Source organism: Mustela putorius, unplaced genomic scaffold, assembly GCF_011764305.1.
Source record: "Mustela putorius furo isolate JIRA1106 unplaced genomic scaffold, ASM1176430v1.1 tig00000145_pilon_pilon_pilon, whole genome shotgun sequence".
Taxonomy (NCBI): domain Eukaryota; kingdom Metazoa; phylum Chordata; class Mammalia; order Carnivora; family Mustelidae; genus Mustela; species Mustela putorius.
In genome coordinates this window covers 13618203-13645720 of record NW_025421294.1, presented here as the reverse complement: position 1 = coordinate 13645720, position 27518 = coordinate 13618203, and the positions used below count along the sequence as shown (strand labels likewise).

The 27518-nt window shown below is 34.4% G+C and overlaps 1 protein-coding gene across 2 annotated transcripts in view; it reads left to right on the top strand.

The window, feature by feature from the left end:
* DDX4 (DEAD-box helicase 4) overlaps positions 1-27518 on the top strand; it is a 74368-nt gene that overhangs the window by 23022 nt on the left and 23828 nt on the right. The window contains exons 4-7 of one of the 2 annotated variants that reach the window (XM_004744642.2): positions 6901-6978; positions 10367-10444; positions 12016-12066; positions 15765-15824. In XM_004744642.2, coding sequence (XP_004744699.1) covers positions 6901-6978; positions 10367-10444; positions 12016-12066; positions 15765-15824 — 267 coding nt within the window. The remainder of the gene's footprint in view (positions 1-6900; positions 6979-10366; positions 10445-12015; positions 12067-15764; positions 15825-27518) is intronic. The other variant, XM_004744643.2, reaches the window with a different exon arrangement.

The following is a 27518-nucleotide window of genomic DNA, read 5'->3' as shown; positions in this document are numbered from 1 at the left end:
GCCCCATGTCAGGCTTTGTGCTCAGTGGAGAGCCTGCTTGAGAGTCTCTCTCTCTCTCTCTCCCTGACTTCTCCTTTTGCCGCTCCTCTTCTTTGTCTCAATTAAAAAAGAAAAAAAAGGACAGTTGAATGTTAACAAATGCCTTTTTTTTTTTTGAAATACTGACTTTTCTTGTCTCCTTTAAATCTTTTAGTGTAGTGATATAAGTAGAATTCTTTAAACTTGAACTAACTTTGTGTTCCTAGGATAAACCCTGAATAGCTGTTTTATTGCAGTATTCAGTGAAATGAAATGCTTTGTTTAGCCCCCCTTTTTTAAAGGAGACAGATCTTTTTTTCTCCCTGTCTCTTTTTGTTTTTTAGAAAGGACGTGTACAAGCAGGGGTGAGATGATGAGGCGCAGAGGGTGAGACATAATCTCAAGCAGGCTTCTCACTCAGTGCTGAGCCCAGTCTCACGACCCTGAGATCATAATCTGAGCTGAAATCAAGAGTGAGATGCTTAATTGGCAGAGCCAACCAGACTCCCCTATTTAGCACTTTTATTTATTTTTTTATTTAAAAAAATTTTTTAAAAAATTTGAGTATAGTTGACACACAGTGTGACAGTGTACAATGTAGTGATTCAAAAAACTCTACACTATGCTGTGCCCAGCACGGGTGTTATTTAGCACCTTTAAACTAAGAAAGATTGTCCTCTTTTTTTTTTTTTCTTGTGTTGTCCTAATTCAATTTTGGTTTTATGCCTTTCATCTTTTTTAAAAAATAAGCTCTAGAACATGGAAATTACCTGTTTATTACAAGTTTAGTTGCCTTTGTCCATATATGAGTCTAGGCCAGATTCTTCTTTTTTTAGAAAGAAAAAACTTTTTTTGCACCATAGTGTACACACACACATTCAGTATTTTTAAGTAAGATATAAATCATAAATGTATAGCTCACTGAATTTGAACAATTGGAATACACCAAATCAGGAAACAAAACATTAGTGGAACTCTAAAAACCCCTGTATGTCTTCCTTTAAGGCACTATCACTCTGACTAGGAGTAACTGCTCTTCTAATTTCTAGAAATCTAGATTAATTTTTCCTATAAATAGGAATCATACAAAATGAAACTATACATTATATTCCCTTGTATTCAAGCTTCTCTCCATGTTATTAGAAGTAGTTATAGGTTATTTATGGGTATATAGTATTCCAGCTGTACCATAAGTTGTATTAATGGGCATGTGGGTAGTTTTCCTATTTTGAACATTTCTGTTATGCATATTTTTCTGGTATGTCTTTTGGTGGATGTAAGAATCTTGTTACTTGAAATGTGGTTGACAGACAAGTAGCATCAATGTCACCTGTGAATTTCTAGGGGTGCCTGGGTGGCTCATTTGGTTGAGCATGAGTTTGGCTCAGGTCATGATCTTAGATTCATGGGATAGAGCCCTTTGCCCGCCTTCCTTGATCAGTGGGGAGTCTGCTTCTCCCTCTCCCTCTGCCCCGCCCCCCCACTTGTGTGGGCTTTCCCACTCTCAAATGAGGAAAAAAAAAAAAAAAAAAACTGCAGACTCTAATGGTCTACCCAGAACTCTGCTGGATTACAGTCTACATTTTAATAAGATTCCCAGGCAATTTTTTTGCACATTACTTTCATAATTACATTATCTGTTTGGAAGACTGAACACTGATGATTTATAAATGTTTAGTCTTTGAGTTACTTGGGATAATGAAGGGGATTAGACATTAGGAAACGGGGAGCCCTAAATACTGAGAAGTAGTTTCAGAACTTTTTGCCATCAAGTCTTTATCATTACTTACCCTTTTTACCTTGGGTTAAGCAGATTACTTTGGAGGCAAGTTGTAAGATTACAGGAGGACTAGAGCTCATAGTGAAGTCCCATAGTCCTTTGTTCTTTTGCTTGGTGGTTAAATATGTGGGTTTCTTTTAAGTTATTCAAGATTTGCTCCTCCTTCCTGGATCTGGTCCAAATGTGATTATATGTGGAATGTATTCTTTGGTCATTTAGTGGGAATTGCTTTCATTAATTTCATTTTAAATGGAGTTTTATTTTATTTCTTTTGATAGGCTTCAGAGCACTAAAGAACAATATCTGTATTTTATTATTTATTAGTATCATGGACTTCTTTACCAATATTTTTCTTACTGTGTATTTATTATAATGGGGATTGAACTGATAAAACTCAGTGATGGCATATCTTTAAATTCATGAAAGTGAGAGCAGCAAGCCCTATAATGAATTAAAAAAATTAAAGAAAGTAATTGCCCATTTCCTCTTAACTATATGCTAATAGCAAAGAAGAAAGGATGGGTTAATTCTTTATTAGACCCTTCTATTTTTGGACCATCATATTTAGATTCTACCTTGAGCTTTTTAAAATTTTTACATGCTATTTTCTGTAAGCCCTAAAAATATTTGTATCTGTCCTCTGTTTTTACTTTTCAAATTTGAATGACTAATAGGGTGTTTTCCAAAATTATTTTCAACTTGTCCTCTAATTTACCATCTGGAGATGGCAAGGTGCCTCTCACAGTTTTACTGTACAGAATGTGTACAGGTCTTCAATAAGTAGGTCTTTAAGTCTGATAATTGAGTTCAAATTGAAGTCCAGTCTTCATGCTGGCTGGATGACCTTGGTGAAGTTGGCTAGGTTCTCTAAACTATTTGTCTTCTCATTTTTAAAATGAGGATAATACCTTTTATGTTTAAGTGTTAAATAAGCTAGTTAATACATATAAAGGTCTAATATAGCATAGTGCCTGGTATTTATGGTCCTCAAGGGATAATTTTCTTGTGCACATCTGATAACAATTACCTATCTTGAATTTGACTACTTGTTTTAGTTGTCAACTAATTTTACTTTGACAGTAATAAACTACGTGAATCTTAAGTTTTTCTTTTTGGGTGTTAGCATACTCTCTCTGTTTTTCTTTTTTTCTGTCTGCTTTTAGTTCCAGTAATTTAAATTATTTTTGGAATGGCTGTAGTTGAGGATAGTTTTGAGATGGAAATCCTGCCTTCTAGACGTAGCACCTGCAGATTGGGTTATTTTGTGATTTTTACTTCATTTCATTTTTTTCTAAAAGCAATTGGCAACACTTATCCTGATTCCCAACAGGGTTGTTATAAGGATAAAGATCAAATGAGGTGATGCATATAAAGTTATTTTGTAAAGAATTTGTAAAGAATGCTTTTGCAGGGCGCCTGGGTGGCTCAGTGGGTTAAGCCACTACCTTCGGCTCAGGGTCCTGGGATCGAGTCCCGCATCGGGCTCTCTGCTCGGCAGTGAGCCTGCTTCCTCCTCTCTCTCTCTCTCTCTCTGCCTGCCTCTCTGCCTACTTGTGATCTCTCTGTGTCAAATAAATAAATAAAATCTTAAAAAAAAAGTATATGTAAGAATGCTTTTGCAGAAGGAGACAGTACTTTGTATTGTTTGATTAGATCTGTTGCACTTTATTTTATTTTGCCAAACAAGTCCTGTAACTGTTGGGGAAAGAAAATATATATATAATGAGAATTTGCTTTTCTTTCCAGACATGGTTGGAAATTTATTAAAATAGGCGAAGCCATATAGGAATATAACCATATCAGGTTTTCATTCGCAATACCAAGTGTGGTTAAGGCTTGTGTGATACAGCATCATAGGCATTTTAGTTAAGCAGTTACAGTGCTTACAAAGCTTTCATACTTTGTGACCCTTTCTTTACCAATAGGCATAATACAGTATAGCTTGTACATATTTAATTATGTTTGCTTGACTTGAGTGAGGTTTCAGAACACAAGATTCCATGTTCTTACTAGGAAATCATTTTTTTTAAGATTAAAAAAAAATTTATTTGACAGAAAGAGATCACAAGTAGGCATAGAGGCAGGCAGAGGGAGAGGGAGAAGCAGGCTCTTCACCGAGCAGAGAGCCCAATGCAGGCTCAATCCCAGGACCCTGAGATATTGACTCGAGCTGAAGGCAGAGGCCCAACACACTGAGCCACCCAGGCTCCCCATTATTAGGAAATCATCTATCCTTTTGCCTCCCCCACACTTATTTCTATGGTAATTTTAATTTTTGGCCTTCCATCTTAGTAATTGGGTTTTGGTCAAAGAATTTGGGAGAAGTATGGATCTAGATACTATAGTAACCAAACGGACATGTATCATGTGGATCTTAAGTACAACATGGGTTAGATGAAGAGTTACTTGAAATTATAGCAGTTGAAGAGAGAGAGAAAAAAATCAGTAGTGGTGAAATAATATAAATGTTAAAAGAGAAGAAATCCTGGGAAGCATATATAGGGATTTCAATTAATTGAGTAAAGGGTATTTTAGTTTGTTACTTGAGGGTAAAACAATTCCTGTTGACTCTTAAGAGCTTGCAATGTCTTAAATATGTTACTTTCTTATGTATTTGAGTACCACTGTACTGAAGTTGGCTTTATAAGTTGACTCAAGATGGAAGCATACTCCTTTTCCATTGATGTCTTTGTGCCACAGGTTGGGAACTACCAGTCTAAGACCAGTGCTTTCATTAGAACTCTCTGCAATGATGGAAATATTTTTTAATTGCACTGGCTAATATAGCCACAGGGTGCACTTGAAATGTGACTAGTGAGTACAACTGAGGAAATGAAGTTTTGATTTTGCTTATTTTAATTGACTTAATTTTGATTTTAAATGGCCATATATGAAAAAAAAAATGGCCACATATGGGTAGTATGGATGGTAGTATTATACAGCATAGCTTTAAAATTTGAGCCAGCTGAAGCATGGCTGTTCTCATCTTGTATATTTGGGGAGAGCCTGGCAAACATTAGAAGTTAGTATTTAGAGAATTGCTAATTTTTCTGGCCGTGTCCTTGTCCTTTTAATATCACCTTTGCTTTTCTGTTTACTGTGTGCCAAAAGCTAGCAACTTTTTAGTGCTACTGTAACTGGTACTTCCATGTGGAATCCCTCTAATGTTGAAGCAGTTAGAATTTGAGTAAATCTTTCTTGTCTTTGAACTTCGTGTGATCTGAGAGCATTTGAACTTAACTTGGTTACTATTGCCAGAAATTCAGCAACCTTTTGGTTACCTGATGAAATGTATAACCTCAGCAAGAGAGGCTACACATGTGAACTGTGAAACACATGTGAACTGTGATGCCAGAATCAGGCAAGAAGGGGAACATACAGAAGAGGGATTGTAGGTTAAATATTTTTTTGCACTTTTCTTTACTTAGTAAGTCTTCTTTTACTGTGTTAGCTATGTGGGCAACTAGTTAGAGTTAAAAATCCAAAGAATACTTGTTACCTTGTGACTTTGTTGAATCTTTATTGAAGACATTTTCATAAAAATACTGTATTTAAAATGGCATATGCAAATTATAAATCTTAATAAATATTTTGAATGATCACCTGTTTAAAAACATTACTATTACTGTTATATAACTTATATACGCTTTTCCAGTTCTCTCCTGTCGAATTCCTATCCTACATTGTTTTCCTTTCTTTGTTAACATATTACATATGTATATCTCCCCAAACACTGCGTTTAAGTTTGCTTCTTTGAGTTTTATAAAACTGGTATCTTACTATTTATAGTCTTTGCAATTTAAATTTTCATCCAGTGTTGTTTTTAAAGTTTATCCATGTTGCCAGCCAGTTGTTTTGGTCTATTTATAATTGTACTCTCTCGTATGAATATACTACACATATGCAATATATATAATATTACATAATAAAGTATAGAGCACAATATGTGATACTCCCTTGTGCAACTATGCCACATATTTTTATTCACTTTTTGATGTATGTTTGAGTTGTTTCCCTTTTGCTAGTATTAGCAGAGCTGCATGAATGTCACTTTGTTTGCTAAGTATATGTTTTTTTCTTTTTTTTTAAAAAATGATTTTATTTATTTATTTGACAGAGGGAGAGCACAAATGGGCAAGTGGCAGGCAGAGGGAGAGGGAAAAGCAGGCTTCCTGCTGAGCACGGAGCCTCATGCTAAGTCCTAGAACCCTGGAATCATAACCTGAGCTAAAGGCAGACACTTAACCTACTGAGCCATCCAGGCACCCCTAAGTGTATGTTTTTAAGTCATAAATCGTGTTGGGTTATTTCATGTACTTTTTATCTATGGAGATAGTTTTTTTTTCTTTTTGATATGTTAATGTTACAAATTACCTTTTTAAGATGTTGTGATGTTAAAATACCTTTGCATTCCGGACTTAACCTCATTGGTCATAATGTTTTATCTATTTAATTTTTGATTGGGTTTGTTTTGCTAATAACTGTTATGGAGATTTTACATCCACTTTTGATTAAGAGATATTTTCTTCAATCCTTGACATGTTGAAGTCAGGTTGACTTGGTGGAATGAATTGGGGAATAATTCCTCTTTCTGTTTCCTGGGAGGGTTATATGTCATTGAAATGATTCGTTCTTTGAGAGTTTGATAGAATCCATGTGTAAAACTATATCTAGGCTTGATGCAGAGATATAAGTACTGATTTAGTTTCTTTATGACAATTAATGTACTTTCAAATATATTCTTTCAGAGCTAGGATCAAGATCTAGTTTGTAGCTTCATTATAGTATATGATTTGGGCTTGTTTCCTTATGTTCTTAGCTGTTTTTGCTATTAGCAAACTTAAAACTGTTTTGCAGCTAGTCATATGTTGAAAAAACTATCTCCTTCCTTTGATTCACATTTTGTTTTATTGAGTAAGGTTTAGTCACCCTTTATTTTTCTCTTGGAGAACTTCCTTAGGTAGGCTACTAGGCTATTTGTCTTTCTTACCAATTTATAGAATTCTTCCTTTGTCATGGGAGGTGGTACATTGAAAAGGTTAAAAGTTTGTGTACCAGCAAGGTACTTATTTTGACTTGTTTCAAATTGTTACTTGATTTAGAAATGGATGATGGACCTTCTCGAAGAGATCATTTCATGAGAAGCGGATTTGCCTCTGGGAGGAGTATGGGAAACAGAGGTAAATATCTTTGTCTTTCCTTAATCTTATCAATTTGAATGGTGGAAAGAATAGAGACTGTTATGACTGTTTAGTGCAAAGCTATATTTGTTATATTGCACTGCACAGTAGACTTTGAAATAATGAGTATCATTTTTTCAATTAGCAATTCTCTTTTTGCTTTTTCCTTTCCTGGGATAGTAGTTTCAAATAGTTAAATTGATAAAATAGATGGGTTAAATAGATTGGTTAAAAATAGTTGCTTTACAGACCTACTTCTTAATATTGATTATTGATATTCAGTAATTGGCATAAAAGGAATGTTTGTAAAAGCTTCAGAGATCTGGGTGAGAAGGATCTCTTTTTGAAGTTTTTACTTCTCAAGAAAAGGCAGTATGGAAGCATTTCTGTTAGTTTATTAGTATTACCAGGTTTGTTCCCCAAACTTGGAACTTCTTATTTTTAGAACAACCAGTACTTGATTTGACAGATAATGATATAGCGAAATACCTTCCTATAGTCCATTTTTTAATTTAATAATAAAATACTGAAAGTATTTTGCTTTATGTTTTACTATAGTGCCATAAAATATTAGAACCACCAGTTCATTTAAAAATACATATAGTCATTTATTTCTTTAATAGGAAGTATAATTTAAGGCTAATTGGTAGTTTTAAGTACATGTAACACTTAATCTTGAATTCATTAGATGTTAATTGGAAGATTTTACTTCTAGGTATTTTTATTCATTGGAGACAATAAAGGCTGATGTGTAGTATTTCCTTTGATACTTGGAAAACTTAATTTCTTGTTTAGACTCAGTTAACACAGATGTGGATCTATAGATGCATGTGTTTTTTAAGATTTTATTTATTTGAGAGAGAAGGAGCAAGAGCAAGTGGGTTCACAGGAGCAGGGCGAGTGGCAGAGAGGGGGAGAAACAGACTCCCTGCTGAGCAAGGAATCTCAGATGGGGCTCCATCTCAAAACCCTGAGATCATGACCTGAGCTGAAGTCAAGAGTGGGATATTTAACCTAGTGAGCCACCCAGGCCCTGAGAAATGTTTTAAATTAATTAGCAGTATTTTAATTTTCAAATTCAGAGCGTATATTCATAGATCTTGTTAAAGTTTTACATGAATTGAAGATGCTTTTTTCTTCTTTTTTTTTTTTAAATGAAGTGTAGTTGACACACAATGTTACATTAGTTTCAGCTATATGGCATAGCTGTTGCACAACTCTATAGATTATGTTGTGCTCACCACAAATGTAGCTACCATCTGTCACCATACAACATTATTAACAACACTAATGACTATATTTTCTTTACTGTATCTTTTATCTGTGTGATTTATTCATTCTGTAACTGGAAGCCTGTATCTCTGAATAAAGGGTTTTTAAAATGAAAAAATCATCACTGAAACAGATTTTACGACACATTGTTAATCCCATATGTGTTATGTTGAAAAACACATTAAATTTCTGATCAAAACTCTTGGTTGAATGTTGATACTTTAAAAAGTTATCATTGTACTATATATAATCTTGGAAATTCATAGACCCATGAATGTAACTCCCTTCCATTATTGTTAATGTAATTTTTAGTTTCAATCTGATATTTTTTCTCAGAGCTTTCATAGCTAGTAGTTTATTTTTGAAATTAACTCTTAATTCTTAAAATGTAATATTAATCACTTTTCATGTTCTGTGAACTATGATCTAAATAGTTTAAACTTCTTGAATCTCACACACATCTTTAGAACTTGATGAAAATTTGAGATAATTGCTGATACACAGTTTTGCACATGGTTTTAGGAGCTTTGCAGATCATTTTACTGCCTTGTACTAGGATATTATTCAGTTAGATAAGACACAATTTATGAAGACCACAAGATAATGCTTTAATTTTTTCTAGTGATAGTTTAAAGTGGTAGTTTATGTCATTTTGACTGTCTTTTGTTCCATTTTTTTGTTTTAAATAGCCATGCTTCTTGCCATACCAACTCTGCTCTCAAAATTCTTAACTCTAGTGGTAGAGAAACACATGGAAAGAAATAGAGTGTGCTGTGGGAATGTGGAAGAAGGATTGATTGTGATTGGAGGTCTGAAAGACTTCATAGAGGAGATAGCCTTTCTGGGGTTTTGAAGAGTGAAAAGAATTTTGATAGGAAAGTAGGGAATGCTATGCTTAAGGAACAGTGTAGGAATGTAGAAAATATTAGAAGTTCACAATGTGGAATATGGGAAGTTGTTTGGTGTGAATTAAAGTGTTAGGTGCTCAGTGTTGTGTAGTTGGAGGTAAAGCTCACAAGGATAACATGAGGAAAGTCCCTGGAGGGGTGGAGATGTGACTAAGGGAGTGGTAGTTGCAGCTTTTACTTTTTTATTATATAGTTCCATCCTAAACTGAGTTTTAAAAGTGGAAAGATTAAGAGAACTTTAAATGCTAACAAAATGAGTAAGTAATAAGTAATTAAAAAACAGGACAAGAGTATGAAATTTTCAATAGCAGGACTTTGATACTGGTGCATTAATAGCTGGCTCTATTCAGGGTGAGGTTTCAATATACAGAACATCACAGAGTTGAATTTCCTGATAACAGGTCACTAGTAAAATAAAAACGAGTAGAAAGCTGTATTTCACCAATAGTATGTTTATGTTTTTATGTTGGTATTATAATTCAAGAATTTTTATTTTTAAAATTCAAGAATGTTTAAATAGAAGTTGCAGGAGATTTTATCTTTTTAAGTTCCTGTCCTTCTTTATCCCCCATCCTTGGATGTCTCTTTATGTCAGAGATTCATTCTTTCATTTAAAATTTTTATTTTTGGGCGCCTGGGTGGCTCAGTGGGTTAAGCCGCTGCCTTCAGCTCAGGTCATGATCTCAGGGTCCTGGGATCGAGTCCCGCATCGGGCTCTCTGCTCAGCAGGGAGCCTGCTTCCTCCTCTCTCTCTGTCTGCCTCTCTGCCTACTTGTGATCTCTGTCTGTCAAATAAATAAATAAATCTTAAAAAAAAAAAAAAAAAAGAATTGTGTGCTCTACCAGCTGAGCCAGTCAGGTGCCCTCCCCCCAATTTTTTATTTATTTATTTATTTTTAAATATTTTATTTATTTATTTGTCAGCGAGAGATCACAAGTAGGCAGAGAGGCAGACAGGGAGAGAGAGGAGGAGCCAGGCTCCCCACCAGGCAGGGAGCCCAGTGCGGGGCTCAATCCCAGGATGCTGGGATCACGACCTGAGCTGAAGGCAGATGCTTAACCCACTGAGCCACCAGGTGCCCCATCTCCCCCGACTTTTTAAAAGATTTTATTTTTAAGTAATCCCAAAGATTTGTTTAATACCTAGATTTTTTGACACAATCAATTTTATGTTTTAAAGAGTTTTAACTCTATCTGAACATTTTCAGATGCTGGCGAATCTAATAAAAGAGAGAATACATCCACAATGGGTGGTTTTGGAGTTGGAAAGAGTTTTGGAAACAGAGGTAAACTGCTTATGGTATCTTAGAATTATAGTTTGAATGAACCCTAGTTTATTTCTGTACTCAAGGCTCCCTTGCCCTGGGCTCTCCAACAAGAGATCCATCTTCTATACTTCCAAAGGTAAATTTGAATCTCCACCTTGTTGAGCAAAGAACCAGTAGAAGCTTTGAAGTTCTTTTTTTCTTTAAAAACTGTGTATCAGAACTGGAACAGAATTTAAGATCAAGACCAGTAATGTGTAGGTTGAAGACTTCCGAAGCATTTTGGAAACCCAGCAGTCAAGAAGGTTAGAATGGAGGGAAGGTGCAGTCGTGGTGGACAGTGGAGAGAATATAATCCTTTTCTGAACCAACTTGAAAGATTGCAAATTCTGAAATGAACTAAATAACTCAAAACTTAAGTTTCATGGTATAAAACTCTTTCTGTACAGATTGTGTTTATTTTGAAATGATGTATCTTTTCAAGGAAAATCCTTTTTTTCATCTAATCATATATTGAGGCTACTGGGCACTTACTTTTGTTTCATAATTGTGTATTAAATTTCTCTGCTAAAAAGGGATGTTATATTTTTTGAACCTGAGATACTAAGTGACTTTATGTATATATTCTGCATATAAATTTAACATTTCAGATACTAATTGATTATTCTGTATTGCCAGGATTTAATATATTTAATATTTTATAATTTAGCTTAAATACTGATCGACAGCCATATTACAGTGACCTTTAATTTTAATGGATATTAATCCCTGAATATCTTTGCACTAAAGACAATTTTATTAAGATTCACTATTTTAAAATTTTGTGAATTATTATTGATGAATGCTTTTAAAATTAATTTTAGTGATGTATCTGTATGCTCTAGAGACACACAAATCTAGATATAGGTTTTTATTATATGAGAAATTTGAAAGCAAAGCTAAATGAAAGATAAAAAATTTTATAAACAAAAAATGTTGGAATAATTTCCTTATTACTGAAATGGGAAAAATTATTGGATATTGGATTATAATTTAGTTGCATTGTCCTCTGGCAGTTGAAGAGATTGAGTTAATATATAAGGTTTTAAAAACTTGGATCTTGGGATGCCTGGGTGGCTAAGTTGGTTGGACGACTGCCTTCGGCTCAGGTCATGATCCTTGAGTTCCTGGATCGAGTCCTGCATTGGGCTCCCAGCTCCAAGGGGAGTCTGCTTTTCCCTCTGACCCTCTCCTTGCTCATGCTCTCTCTGTCTCTTTCTCAAATAAATAAATAAAAACTTGGATCTTTTGAATAGGAAGTATATAGTGCTTATGTTGATATATACTGCTTTTCTGACCATCTATATATATGTGATATCTGAGGTAGTATAACACTGATTGGACCTTTTACCTTAGTTAATTGACACAGGCAGAAGTCAGAATGCAACTTGTGTGAGTTTTCATTCAGTATATGTATATATAGCTCTGTGTGGTTTATTTTATTTTAAGGGGGTATCAGAGCTGGTAATCCCTTTGGTTTTTGTTTGATTTACCACAGAGGTGCAGGTAATTGTTTTCATGAATTTGCAAGTTTAATTTTCTATTTCGTATAGGTTTTTCAAATAACAAGTTTGAAGAAGGTGATAGCTCTGATTTCTGGAGAGGTAAGTTCAGTGTTTTTTGTAGAGGCCTTTTAAAATTTAATGTTCGGTGAACATGCTAAAGAGAAACTAAGATTAAGTGTCATAGTCTTTTTCAGTTCTAATTTATTTGAACCCAGTTTGATAAAGCACCTGTTTCCAGAGTTGTAACCAAGAGCTCAGACATCCTAGTTTGACCTTGATCTATGAGGTACAACTTTTGAATGTTTGCTACCTTGAGAAAAAATGGATAAAGGAAAGAACATACCAAGAATCAAAACTCCCATGTCCATATATACATGCAGTTTGAGACATGCAGGTCCCTATTCAGACAAATATAATTCTTGACAGTGGAAAAAGATTCATGAGAATGTGGATGAGTGCCAAAATCAAGATATTTCTGTCCGGGTACTGACAAACTGGTTTGGAGGAATTCAGAGGATGATGAGAATAGAGTAATGTTACCAGAATATAGATTACAATAATTAATAATGCTTTCCTAGAAGAAACTGATGAAGCAGATTTGGGTGAGGCCTTGGAACCTGTATTTAAAAAGCATTCCTGGTGACTCTGATGGTTTTTGTTTGATAATCACTTATCTGTGGAGTCTTTTTTATGAGAGTTAGAGGGTAGGGGCAGAGGGAAAGAGAGAGAGAGAATCTTAGGCAGGCTCCATGCCCAGTGCAGAGCCCACTCAGGGCTACGTCTCAGAACCCTGAGATCATGACCTAAGCTGAAATCAAGAATTGGATGCTTAACAAACAAAGCCACCAGGGTGCCCTTATCTGTGGAATCTTTGGAGTTGCAGACTTTGTTTCCTGTCCTTGCTCTGTGACCCCCTAGTTGAATGACTTAGAGCTAGTTGCTTAATTTCTTATAGCCACAGTTTGCTATTCTGCAGAATGGAGGACATCCCTGTTCTAGGTGGTTAGGCAGACTTAATGAAAATATGCATGAAATTAAGAAATTTAATATCGGACACATTCATGGTAAACAGTAAATGCCATCTATCTTCATTAAATATTTGAGTCTTAGTTTCATTGCACTCTTAACAGTGATTCTAAAAATCAAAACCAAGCCTAGACTGATCACCTTAAAACCCTTTGGAATTGTGGGTACAGGTCTCTGAATTAGATGGAGTTTTAATATATCTAATAAAACTGTTCCCTAAGTTATTTTCAGTCTCATTCTCCCTGATTTTCTATGCTTTTTTTCATTTAATTCAAATGAAAATGTATGTAACATAGGACAAATACTTAACAGAAGAAAAAAAGACCATTTTTATTCTTTTCCATTTCTATTTTACCTAATCTCCCTTTTTAAAACCAGTTAAGGGATGCCTGTGTGGCTTAGTCAGTTGGGCCACTGCCCTTGGCTCAGGTCATGATACCAGCGTCCTGGGATCGAGTCCGGCATCGGGCTTCTTGCTCAGCAGGGAGCCTGCTTCTCTCTCTGCCTCTACCTGACACTCTACCTGCTTGTGTGTGCTCTCTCTGACAAATAAACAAATAAAATCTTAAAAAAAAAAAAAAAGAATATTCAAGATCGTTTTCGCTTAGCCAAGACCTGCTTTCCCAGTTGACTCTTATCAGTGGTAGATGAGAGCACTTTTGAGCACAAATTCTAGTTTCCATGGCACCTGAGAGAACTTCCCTCCAAAATGGTTTGCTTTATTGGCAAGCCCAGGAACAGATTTTGATACCATGATAGAAGATTTTATTCTGTACACAAATTGCATCTTTTGTGGTTGTTATTTTCCCTGCAGTCTAGTTTCCTCCATCTGGTATAGTTAGTGATAAGGACCATTCATTTTGGATTTGGACACCCTAGATTTGAGACCCAGAGTCTCCTCTTCTCAGTTGTATTACCTTGAAAAGGCATATTTAACATCTGTATTTCATTTTCTCTATTTATAAAAGAGGATAATGCCCTCATCACAAGGTTTTTGTGAAAATTTAAAAAGTCAGTACATATTATATTACTCCTTTATAACAGTGCTAGACCATGCTGAATTCTATGTGTGTTATCACTATTCATTATTAATAATTTCATGTAATATATTTATATGAATATATATTATATATCTAATATATTTATTACTATATGTTTAACATATCAATTAATATATCATATTTATGTTTTTAAATATTTATACTTCATACATGTTATATATATTTTACATACTTTCTGTAATTAATTTTTATGTAATAATATAATATGGTTGTAGCTGATCTTTGGATAATATCTCTTTTTTGTTGGTGCTTGGCTTTATTTCCTAACTCTACAGATTTTTTTCAATAACTATATTTTGAAATAAGACTCATTACAAGTTAAAAAATAGAAAAATAGTACAGAGGGTTTCCATTGCCCCTCTCCAAATGTAGCTGTACTTATCACCCAACTTCTCCCAATATCATTAGGCCATTTTAATTCCCAGTGTGGTCAAAATATAAGTTTGTTTTAGGGAAATAACTGGACAAAGTTAATGGGAGACCTCTTTGTCCTTATCAGGTCTCAATTAATTTATAGCTTTTTCTTACATAAGGCAGTAAATGTTAGTTGTCCTCATTATTCCAAGGGCTGGCCAAGTTTCTTTTCAAAATTCTTTCCTTCCTATTAAGCTCACTTGTAGTATTAAATCCTGCTTCCTGAAAAGTTGTCTTGATATTAAATGAATTGGAATATTTGGTAGTTATTGACTTCATTTCAGTAGGAGCCTGCAATAAGAGCTCTGGGTTAGTTGCTAAATAGATTAGTACTTTTGTACAGGAACTTAACTCAAAGCTTTTAAGCAGTCTAGCCCTTGATGTCATTACTATGACTTAAAGTTCTCAAATTTTAAACATTTAATGACATGTACAAAGGTCTCTTGAAATCATTTCTGTATTTCCCAAATGTGGCTTTGTTGGAATCTTCTAGAAAGCTTGAAGTTATTACTTCAAGTCATATTAGTAACATTTTTAAATTTTGAAAAATTATTCATTTGTTGCTCTCTATACTTTCAAGATAAACATCTCTGGGAGTAGATTCTAGGGCTGGATTGATTGATTGATTGATTGGTTGATGTAATTTTTTTCTAGGAATTTATTTTTAACAAACCTTCCAGCTAATTCTTAGGCAGCCTTCAGTGTAGTGATTTGCATTCCACTGTTGAGAAACTGATGATGTTACTTGATAACATCCTTAAAAACAGAAAAGCCAAGATATCCCCCAATTGTTTCATTAGGATGATTGGGGGGAAATTTGCATATGTTTAAAAAACCCACTAATGTTTGAGATACAGTAAGAAAGGCAAATTACAGAAATATTGACAGTATTATAAAAAGAATAGTCATGTATTTCTAGTGGCTGATAGCCTACATTTATTTCTACTTGACTACTTTAATAGTTTAGATATTTCTGAGACCATTTTTATTCATACCAATATTGATGAAATTCTTATTGTTTGGCCTGTATGTAGCACTTCAGAAATAAGTGAATTCTCAATTATACACTTAACATTGGACATTTAGGTATGTTAAATGATTTGTATAGGGATTTGACTGAATAATGTCTTTATATTTCTGTTGCTAAAATTATTTGAAGACTTAAAATGTCCATATTTTAACTTAAAAATACTCATTTTTCTCACTACTTTATCCTGCGATAGTGCTATTCTTTAGATATTAAAACTTTAAAGTTAATTATTTAGATGCTATTCACATGTTAAATTTTTATTCAAGAATCTAATAATGACTGTGAAGATAATCAAACACGGAGCAGAGGGTTTTCCAAGAGAGGCGGTAAGACCACATTTTAGAATGATTTGTACTTAGGCTTCCTAATGTCACTGGAATTTTTTTCCCCTGAAGATCTCCAGAATGTGTTATAAAGTACAGAATAGGGACTGTGAGTTCTGGTCAGTCACAATATCTATGAACTGGGATGTCTTTGTCTCTGAATAGAATATTTGGATATGTCAGAGAGTGAAAAAATTGTGGATGACTTTTTGTTAAGGTCTGGCAGTGCTCTAACCATACTGTGCTAATCCCGCCTCTAATAAAGTTGAGATTAGATGGTATAAATATTACCTTACTTGGGGCGCCTGGGTGGCTCAGTGGGTTAAGCCACTGCCTTCGGCTCAGGTCATGATCTCGGAGTCCTGGGATCGAGTCCCACATCGGGCTCTCTGCTCAGCAGGGAGCCTGCTTCCTCCTCTCTGCCTGCCTCTCTGCCTGCTTGTGATCTCTCTCTGTCAAATAAATAAATAAAATCTTTAAAAAAAAAAAAAAATATTACCTTACTTAATTCTTGGTAACCTATGGGTAGACATGTTAAAATAGCAACAGTAAAACCCACGAAAAACATAGTGAACTTATAAAATTGTTAACAATGTGCAAATCTGTTTATAAGAGTTTATTCTTAGGAACCATATGATAATCAGATACATCAGTGTTTTTACTGTGATTTGGGAACATAATTTTCTTTTAGCATTAGAAAGTTAGCCCATTGAATGCCAGGCCCTTCCTAGTGCAATTAGGACTTGTGGGGACTTCACTATAGCAATGTTAAGGCTGTGAGGTGGGGAGGAATTTGGTGGTGAAGGAGGTTTTGCTATTTGTCTCATAAATTGAAGTTTTTGGTTTTTTTAACGATAATTGCAGGGGGACATGTAATGATGGGGAGGAAATTTAGCTATAAGAAAAAGCCAGACTCATCCTCTAGAATTGCTCCCCCCGCTTAATAAGCAAATTTTAACACTAATGTTCTTAAAACATTGCTCTTAGTTTTAAATTTTTGGTTGTTTTCTGCAGAACAGTGAATATCTTCCTCAGTATTTTCTTTAAATTAATCTAATTCATACTTAATTGAGGCAGTCAAAAGCCAGTTGCTGCTCTATGTGCTTGATCCTGTCTTATTTGCTAATACAGGGTGACTAGCAGGGAAACAGTCATTTTTGCATATCCCTGATTGCTATTCTCTTTAGTTGTATACATTTGAAGATAGGAAATTTGCACATGGTGGTCAATAACAGACATGCATGCATAAATATAAGCATATTTAAGTTTATATTAAAATGTAACTTGATACAGCACCAGACATGTGCATATGTTGTACCTGTATAGCTCAGTGATTTTTCACTAACGGAACACACCTGGGTTTACTGTGTTCACAAGCATCCAGATCAAGAAATAGAAATTATTGGCACCTCTAGAAGTCCCTTTTATGCTCATTTTCTTTTGCTGACAGCCCTCCCATCCCATGGTTAACTTCTAATTTGATTTTTAGCAGCATGGGTTAATTTTCTTTTTGTACTTGGAAGCATGCAATATACTCTTTTGTGTCCATCTTCTGCTTAATATGTTTGTGAGATGCATTCATAATGTTGGTTGCAGTTGTAGATTATTACCTTTGCTTGTATAGACTCTTTGGTTCTACTCTTATGCTAATGATGTTCTTTGGATGTCTTCCAGCTTTAGGCTATTTTGAAGCTGTTGCTGTGGACATTCTTTGGTGTTATCGATATATATTCTGAAGTAGAATTGATGCCTCATAGATTTTGTATATTTTTTGCTTTAATAGCTCTTGTGAAATGTTTTCAAGATAGATATACTAAGGTATAACTCCTACATCCTCACCAGCATCTTGTACTTTCTTTTTATTTGAGTTTAAACATTCTTCTGAGTGTGTGGTGGTCTATCTTACTGTGGTTTTAATATGCCTTTCCTTGATGGACTAATGACATGTCCAGTGCTTCATAAGTTTACTGGATATTTGTACATCATCTTTTGTATAGTGCTGATTCCATTCTTTTGCCATCTTTTCTATTGGGTGTCTATTTTTACCTTTTCATTGGTGAATGATTTAAAACTTATAGAAAATTTGCAAAAATTTGTAAAAGTAACTCCTGGATAACATTTATATTGGGAGTCTCTTTGCTTACTTTAAAGTCATGAAGATAAACTCTTGTGTTTTTCCTTTAAAATTTTATCTTTTTAGTGTGCACTTTCATACTGTAATTCATCTGGGCTTTTTTTTTTTTTTTTTTTTTTTGTATATATGATGTAAGATAGGGATCATGGTACATTTTTTCCCCATAAGGGTATCCAGTTGATCCCTTATCAATTACTAAAAGACTTTTCCAGTCCTACCAGGCCTTCTTTGTCCTAAACAGATGACAATGTGTGTATGGAACTGTCCCTGGACATGGTTCCTTTCCATTGGTCAGTTTCTATATTTTTGCACCTTTGCTATATAGCCTAATTACTGCAATTTCATAATAGATCCTAATATCTGGTAGTGTAAGTCTTCCATGTTTATTGTTCTTTAGTATTACCTCAGTTATTTTTAGTTCTTTGCATTTGCATGTGATTTTTAGAATTGGTTGATCAATTTTTTGGAAAAAACCTAATGGCATATTTTGGGGATTCCATTTATTTTGAGGAGAATGACCATTTTTACAATATTGAGCCTTTCAGTCCATGAAGATCCCTGTTTAAGTAGGTCTTTAGTTTTTCCTAGCTATGTTTTGCAGTTTTCACTGGAGAGTCATTACACATCTTTATTTATATTAACATTTGATACTTTGGGTTTTTTGTATTTGATATTTTGTGATGCATTTTTTTAAATTTTTTATTTTTTATAAACATGTATTTTTATCCACAGGGGTACAGGTCTGTGAATCGCCAGGTTTACACACTTCACAGCACTCACCAAAGCACATACCCTCCCCAATGTCCATAACCCCACCCCCCTTCTCCCAAACCCCTCCCCCCAGCAACCCTCAGTTTGTTTTGTGAGATTAAGAGTCACCTATGGTTTGTCTCCCTCCCAATCCCATCTTGTTTCATTGATTCTTCTCCTACCCACTTAAGCCCCCATGTTGCATCACCACTTCCTCATATCAGGGAGATCATACGATGTTGTCTTTCTCTGCTTGACTTATTTCGCTAAGCATGATACGCTCTAGTTCCATCCATGTTGTCGCAAATGGCAAGATTTCCTTTCTTTTGATGGCTTCATAGTATTCCATTGTGTATATATACCACATCTTCTTGATCCATTCATCTGTTGATGGACATCTAGGTTCTTTCCATAGTTTGGCTATTGTGGACATTGCTGCTATAAACATTCAGGTGCACTTGCCCCTTTGGATCACTACGTTTGTATCTTTAGGGTAAATACCCAGTAGTGCAATTGCTGGGACATAGGGCAGTTCTATTTTCAACATTTTGAGGAACCTCCATGCTGTTTTCCAGAGTGGTTGCACCAGCTTGCATTCCCACCAACAGTGCAGGAGGGTTCACCTTTCTCCGCATCCTCGCCAGCATCTGTCATTTCCTGACTTATTGATTTTAGCCATTCTGACTGGTGTGAGGTGATATCTCATTGTGGTTTTGATTTGTATTTCCCTGATGCCGAGTGATATGGAGCACTTTTTCATGTGTCTGTTGGCCATCTGGATGTCTTCTTTGCGGAAATGTCTGTTCATGTCCTCTGCCCATTTCTTGATTGGATTATTTGTTCTTTGGGTGTTGAGTTTGCTAAGTTCTTTATAGATTTTGGACACTAGTCCTTTATCTGATATGTCTTTTGCAAATATCTTCTCCCATTCTGTCAGTTGTCTTTTGATTTTGTTAACTGTTTCCTTTGCTGTGCGAAAGCTTTTGATCTTGATGAAATCCCAATAGTTGATTTTTGTCCTTGCTTCCCTTGCCTTTGGCGATGTTCCTAGGAAGATGTTGCTGCGGCTGAGGTCGAAGAGGTTGCTGCCTGTGTTCTCCTCAAGGATTTTGATGGATTCCTTTCGCACATTGAGGTCCTTCATCCATTTTGAGTCTATTTTTGTGTGTGGTGTAAGGAAATGGTCCAATTTCATTTTTCTGCGTGTGGCTGTCCAATTTTCCCAACACCATTTATTGAAGAGGCTGTCTTTTTTCCATTGGACATTCTTTCCTGCTTTGTCAAGATTAGTTGACCATAGAGTTGAGGGTCTATTTCTGGGCTCTCTATTCTGTTCCATTGATCTATGTGTCTGTTTTTGTGCCAGTACCATGCTGTCTTGATGATGACAGCTTTGTAATAGAGCTTGAAGTCCGGAATTGTGATGCCACCAACTTTGGCTTTCTTTTTCAATATCCCTTTGGCTATTCGAGGTCTTTTCTGGTTCCATATAAATTTTAATTATTTGTTCCATTTCTGTGATGCATTTTTAAAAGATTTTATTTACTTATTTGACACAGAGATCACAAATAGGCAGAGATGCAGGAAGAGGGAATGGGAGAAGCAGGCTTCCCACTGAGCAGAGAGAGCCCAATGTGGGTCTCGATCCCAGGACCCTGGGATCATGACCTGAGCTGAAGGCAGACACTTAACGACTGAGCCACCCAGGCACCCTTGCATATGTTTTTTATTTATCGAATGCTCCATACAACATAGATTTCACCATTTTTGAGAATGTACTTGAGTAGTTTTAAATATATTCACTGTATTGTATGCCCATCATCACTATTTAATTCCTGAATATTTTCTTTGTCTCTTCCCTGCCAAACCCATTTCTTTCTTATCTCCATCCTTTGGCAACCATTAATCGACCTTCTGTAGCTATGGATTTGCTGATTCTGGACACTTCATATAAGTGGAATTATGTAATATGTGGTATTTTGTGTGTTCTTTCACTTAGAATGATCTTGCAGTTTGAGCATGTTGTAGTATGTGATGGTACTTAATTATTTGTAATGGCTGAGTAATATTTCTCTGTGTAACTATATCACATTCTGTTTGTTCATCAGTTGATTGATTATTGGGTTGTTTCTACTTTGGGGATATTATGACTAATACTGCTATCAACCTTTGCGTAGTTTTATGTGAACATATGTTTTAATTTTTCTGGTGCATATACCTCTGAGTAAAACTGCCAAATTGTTTTCCACAGCAATTGCACGAATTTATCTTCCTTCTAGCAATGAATGAGTGTCCTGGTTTCTCTGTATCTTTACCAATCTTTGTTATTGTGTGTCTTCTTGGTGGTTGTGATCCTTGAGGGTGTAAAATGGTATCTCATTGTTGTTTTGGGTTTCCTGATGGCTGTTATGTTGAACAGCTTTTCCTATGTGTGTTGGCTATTTGTGTATCTTTTTTTGGAGAAAGATCTATATAAATCATTGGCTTATTTAAAAAACTGCAGGGTTTTTTTTTTATTGTTTTAAGAATTCTTCATGTCTTGGTACATGGGCCATTGGATAGACAATTTGCAGATATATTATCTTTTCTTTGTATTGCCTTTTAATTTTCTTGATGGAGTCCTCTGAAGCACAGAATTTTAAAAATTTTGTTGCTGTCTGGTTTATCTGTTTTTTAATTTCTTGTTTGTGCTTTTGGTGTCATATCTAGAAAATTTTTGCCTATTAAAAGCCATTCAGATGTTCACCTGTTTCCTTCTAATAATTTTATTCTGCTTTTTGATCCATTCTGAGTTCATTTTTATATATGGTGTGAGGGAAGGCCCCAATGTAATTCTTTTGCATGTGAATATCTAGTCTTTGCACCATTTGTTCTTGTTTTATTATTGATAGGGTAGAGGTGTAAATCTCTTTAAATTTGTCCTGCTGGGAGTTGGTTAAGATTCTTGGATGTGCAAATTTATATTTTTCATCAAATTTGAGAAATTTTCTACTCTTTTTTGTGACAAAATAACTATGACATAAAATTTGCCATTTTAATTACATTTAACTGTAAAATTAAGTGACATTAAGTACATTTACTGTATTATGCAATTGTCACCACTTTCCATTTCCAAAATTGAAAGCAGAAATCTATATCCATTATATAGTACTTCTCCTTATCTTCTCCCCCTGAATTCCTGGTAAACCCTATTCTATATTCTCTTTGAATTTGCCTCTATTGTAGATATTTCAATCAAGTGGAATCATACAACATTGACCCTTTTGTGTCTGCCTTAGTTCACTTACCATAATGGTTTCAGTGTTCATGTTGTAACGTGATCTGAACAAAGTACATTTCTTTTATAGCTGAATCCATTGTATGTATAATACCACATTTTATCCATTCATCTGTTGATGAACATTTGGGTTTTTACTTACTTTGGTTATTGTGAATAATGCTTCTATGAACATTCATATGTATTTATCTGTTTGAGTCCTTACATCTTTTGAATATATGTCTAGAAGTGGAATTGCCAGGAGATGGGACTGAAGTAAGTTGAAATATGCCACAGAGTTCACTGTTCTCTGGGTTAAAAAAAAAATTCTCTGGGTTACCACAAGTTTGATTAATTTTCATTTTAGAAAATGTTAATTCTGACAGTTTTTGTGCATTTTTTTGGAGGAGCAGAATTTGGAGTTTCTTGCTTTGCCATTTTCGCTGATGTCAGTGATCCATATCATTTAAAAATTTTCATTTTGTTTGCTAGTATATAGAAATACAATTGAATTTTATATATTGAAGGTTGAGTGACCTCGCTAAATTTATGGTAAGTACTTTTTTAAATGAAGAAAAGATGTTCATGTTTCTTTTACACAAAGATAAAAGTGATTTATAAACTTACTCCTTTCTGAAGATCGTTAGCAGACATCTTTAAAAGGCTGCAAGAGATTGTCAGCTGTCCCTTATGAAATGCAAAATTCATGGAAGGACAAATGTCACCTTTAAAAATATATTAATGTTATTTTATGAAAAGTGACATTTAAAGTGGTAAATTCTGAAATATTTCAAGAACACAGAAAAGCACAGAATATTCTATTACAAACACTTGTATACCACTACCTGAATTTAACAGGAGCATTTTTTCATGTATACTTCAAATATTAAAAAAAATTACATAGTTGTTAAGACGACCCATCTTTCCTTTGTGTTTTATATATCCTTTTTCCCCAGAGGTAACTTTTTTAAACATTGGTGTGTAGCGTATACTTCTTATTCATACTTTTATAAAAGTTTATTATACCTATCTTTTTGTGATTTTTTAAACAAAATTTATTTTTAAGTAATCTCTACACCCATTGGGGGGCTTAGATTTAAAACTCTGAGGTCAAGAGTTGCATGCTCTACTGACTCAACCAGCCAGGCACACCCATCTCCCTCCCCTTTTTTGTGACTTTTTTTTCTCCCGTGTTTTTAAGATTTAGATATTGAAAGTACAGTTCTAGTTCATTCATTTTAACTTTCATAGTGTTTTACTTAACCTTTTAACCTATTTATTTAAAAAATTATTTTTAACACCATGTAGGATATGTAGAGTTTCTGAGTTTCTGTAGAAAATCATTCAGACTTTTATTTCTGTATAACTTCCATGATCTTTTTACCTCCAGTTATTATGCTCCTTATATAACTAGAAATTGGCATGAGCTATGGGGAAAAAAAGAGCATGTTCATTTAAATGTTTGTGTTTCTCCTCTGTATGGAATTATTAAGCTGTAGATACTGGAGGTACTGAGTCATTTTGTAGTCATTTGCTCACTAGAGAAGCTAGTTTTGAAAAGGAACCAAACAATTTACAGAAAGCAGTAGTGATTAAAAGCATAATGAATCGATTAAACAGATTAAACAAAGATGAGTGGAATTAGTGAATCCAAAGATAGTTCTGAGGAAATTCTCTAAATTTGGGAATGGAAAACATGAAACAGTTTGATAGTTATGGAAGATAGAATTAGAAGCTCTGTTATTCCAATATATGTCTAATATCTCCTGAGTTGAGAACAGAGAAAATGGGAGGAGGAGAGGGAGGGAAAACTATTCAGAGAATAGTTGAGAAACTCTTCCAGAGTTAAGAGAGCACAAGAATCTTGAGCAGATTAAAAAAATTCAGTCTTATATGTGTACTGACATTTGCAGAATTATGAAGATTAAAAATATTTAGAGCTAAAAGAGGAAAATCTATAAAAGAACAAAAGATTGACTGCAGAACTTTTTTATTTTTCAATAAAGGTAGAGAACATAATAGAGTAGAATGTAGAATCCTGATGGAGAATAATTCTGAATCAAAACTACTATAGGATAATTTAAGTGTCATAGAGAAATAACACCATCCAGATAAAGATGGTGTTGAGTACTGTCAGGCCACTGAGGAAAGAACTACTGAATTATGTATATTAAGAAGAAGGAAACTGAATGCAGCAAGAAAGATGTAGGAAGCAATGATGAGCATAACTAAATAAATACACATTTTAAAATTGGTAAACATATTGGTAAACCTAAATAAGTATTTTAGAATATAGTAATAATATCATTAATTTAGGGGTTTTAGAAATAAGAAAGAGCTAAAATACTAGCAAATGAAAAGACTTAAGTTCTTTGTCAGCTCAGTGGGAAAGAGAACAGATTGAACCTAATTTCAGAATTTCTTAAAAATGGTAAAATTGAAGCATAATAAGAAAAAAGCTATAGTGTATAACTTAACCAATGGAGGAAATCCAATAGGATAGAAGGCTGGGACTTGGAGGAAGGAGACAAGGTTGAAGATAAATATTTATTTTATTTATTTATTTTTTAATAAATAAAAATTTAAATTTATTTTCAGCATAACAGTATTCGAAGATAAATATTTCCTAAATATTCATGCTGAAATTGAAGAATATCAGTAAAAGTACAAAACACAGTGTTTAGGAAATCAATAGAAGGACAGAAAGGAAAACAAAAAAACACTGAAAAAAATTCAGGGAAGGTAAAACACAAAATAGGATGACAGAAGTAGGAATTGATAAATTAGTAATCATAATATATATTGACAGTAAACTTGTGTCAATGTGTAGTTGAAAACAAAGAGAAAAAATGTCAGTCCAATACTAACCTCAGTAGAAGTTTAAGAGACAATACAGACCCTAAAGTAGATATATTATGAATAAAAAAATAATTAATGATAAAAGTCATGTTCACTGAGAAGATATTACAGTTTGGAACATGGTTTGAAAATCTAACAATATTCTTAACTATGTAAAACAAGAGTAGATACAATTATATGGAAAAATTTACAAGTTCTAGTTAAACCATTAATCATAAGATTTTTTTTTTCAAGATTTTATTTGAGACAGAGCATGAGCAGGGGGGTGGTGCAGAGGGAGAGAGAGAAGCAGGCTCTATGCTGAGCAGGGAGCCCCACATGGGGTGCTATCTATCTCGGGACCCTGAGGTCCTGACCTGAGCTGAAGGCAGAAGCTTAACCACTAAGCCACTTAGATGCGCCCCCCACACAATTTCCCCTTAGAACTGATAGAATGAACAGACCAGGGGAGCCTGGGTGGCTCAGTGGGTTAGGCCTCTGCCTTTGGCTCAGGTCATGATCTCAGAGTCCTGGAATCGAGCCCTGCATTGGGCTCTCTGCTCAGCAGGGAGCCTGCTCCCCCCCCCACACCCCCCTCCCTCTGCCTACTTGTGATCTTTCTCTCTGTTAAATAAATAAATAAAATCTTTAAAAAAAAATGATCAGACCAGAAATGATTAAGAATATGGTAACTATAGAAGTTTTGAATACCAAATTACTAAGCTTGATTTGAAATTTGTTGGGAATAATATGGCCCATATTATAAATTACACATTCTTTTACAACATATAAAAAATACAATTTTACCATCTATTAAGGCCAAAAGGAAGTCCCAAAATATACCATAGAATTTATTACAAACTCTGTCCTCTTGTTAAAGTTTCATGAAAGTAGAAATCTGTAATGAAAAGCCTAACCCTTGTGATTTGGGAACTGTGAATTTATCAATTTATGAACTAAAATTTATATGGCAATAGTAAAGTATTTAGAATTGAATGGACAATAAAAACATGAAAACTTAGAGGATACAGCTGAAGCAGCCAACTTTTTGAGGAAAGTTTACAGTCTTAAATGTATAGAGTAGAAAAGAAATTAGTGAGCTCAGTGTTCAACTTAATTAAAAACTCAGTAGAAGGGAGTTAAATAATAGACATAAATGAAACATACAATGGAATATTACTCATCAGTAAAAGTGAAGTACATTTTCACACATCAACAGAAACAAAGGTGGATTAAAGAAGCAAGACAAAGAATATATTCTATATGATTGTTACATAAAGCTCAAGGACAAAACTAAATACATTGCAGAAAGTTATGTACATAGTTGGTAAAATTAAAATAAGAGCAAGGAAATGAAAAACAATCAAGATATTGGTTGGGAAAGGTGGGGGTGGAATTTACACGGCAAAAGACTATCTAGGGGCTGGGGCTCCAGAGGTTTTGGGAACATTCCTAGTTTTAAGTTGGATATTGTGGGTCCATATGTTTTCATTTTATTGTATTTTAAACTTGTATATATGTTTTATATATTTTATTTATTCATGTGCATACATCAAAGTAACATACCTTAAAAAGAAACATACCAAAAAGATAAACCGTTTCTTGAAAAGTGAGAAACCCCAACAAGGCTTATTCCAAGATAAAGGGGAACAAATAAATAATTTGTAATTGAAATATAATTGTGGTTATTGGTAGATTATTGCCAGATTGAGGATCTGTAAGTTTTAGATAGTAGATGTATAACTCTGAATCTACCTTGAATTAAGTCTGTTATTTTATAAATAGGTTTTGAAAACACATATATTTAATATCAAGAAACATACGGAGAATTTTTACCTTTATTGGTCAGTTTCTTTTGTTGTAAATAGTGGCACGTTCATAAAGTAAATATCACTTTATTTTCTGCCCAGTTGACATTTTGGTTTTGAACTGATCTCATTCTGCTCTAGGGGGGGGTCAAATTTTACTAGTACTGTTAATACCAATTTTTGGTATTTAGTTGAATTAATATGTTATTTATAGCAGGAAATCAGACTTTATATATGCCTGTATGTCTGTGCTTTGAGTAAGATGTTCTACTGCTTTCTGTAAGGAACAAATATAACCCTAGATTTATCTAATCCTTCTCTGCATTGTAGAAATCTTGCCATTGATGCAGTTGTGGCAACTTTCATTGTTTTACAAGTGACACTTTTTTTTTTTTTTAAGATTTTATTTATTTGACAGAGATTACAAGTAGGCAGAGAGGCAGGCAGAGAGGCAGGAGGAAGCAGGCTCCCTGCTGAGCAGAGAGCCCGATGTGGGGCTCGATCCCAGAACCCTGGGATCATGACCTGAGCTGAAGGCAGAGGCTTAACCCACTGAGCCACCCAGGTGCCCCGACACTTTTTTCTTTTAGTCATTTTAGTTTTGTTTTTTTTTTTAAATAAACTGTGTTGCCAATATGGTCTTGAGCTCAAGACCCTGAAACCAAGAGTCATGTATTCTACAAGCTAAGCCAGCCAGCACCTGAAGAGTTTTGATTCTCAAAGCAAGCAATTTTTTTTTTTTTAAATTATAGCTGTGTTTGTTTATGTTAGTAAAGTTGAACATTTATTGGTCAAATATGGAATTTCTTTTTACTGTTAATGCCTTAAAATATTTAAAGTTATTGAATTATGCAAGGCTTAAATTAAATTTGGCCACCATTTCTCCAAGATTTTTTTGTTGTTGTTTTGTA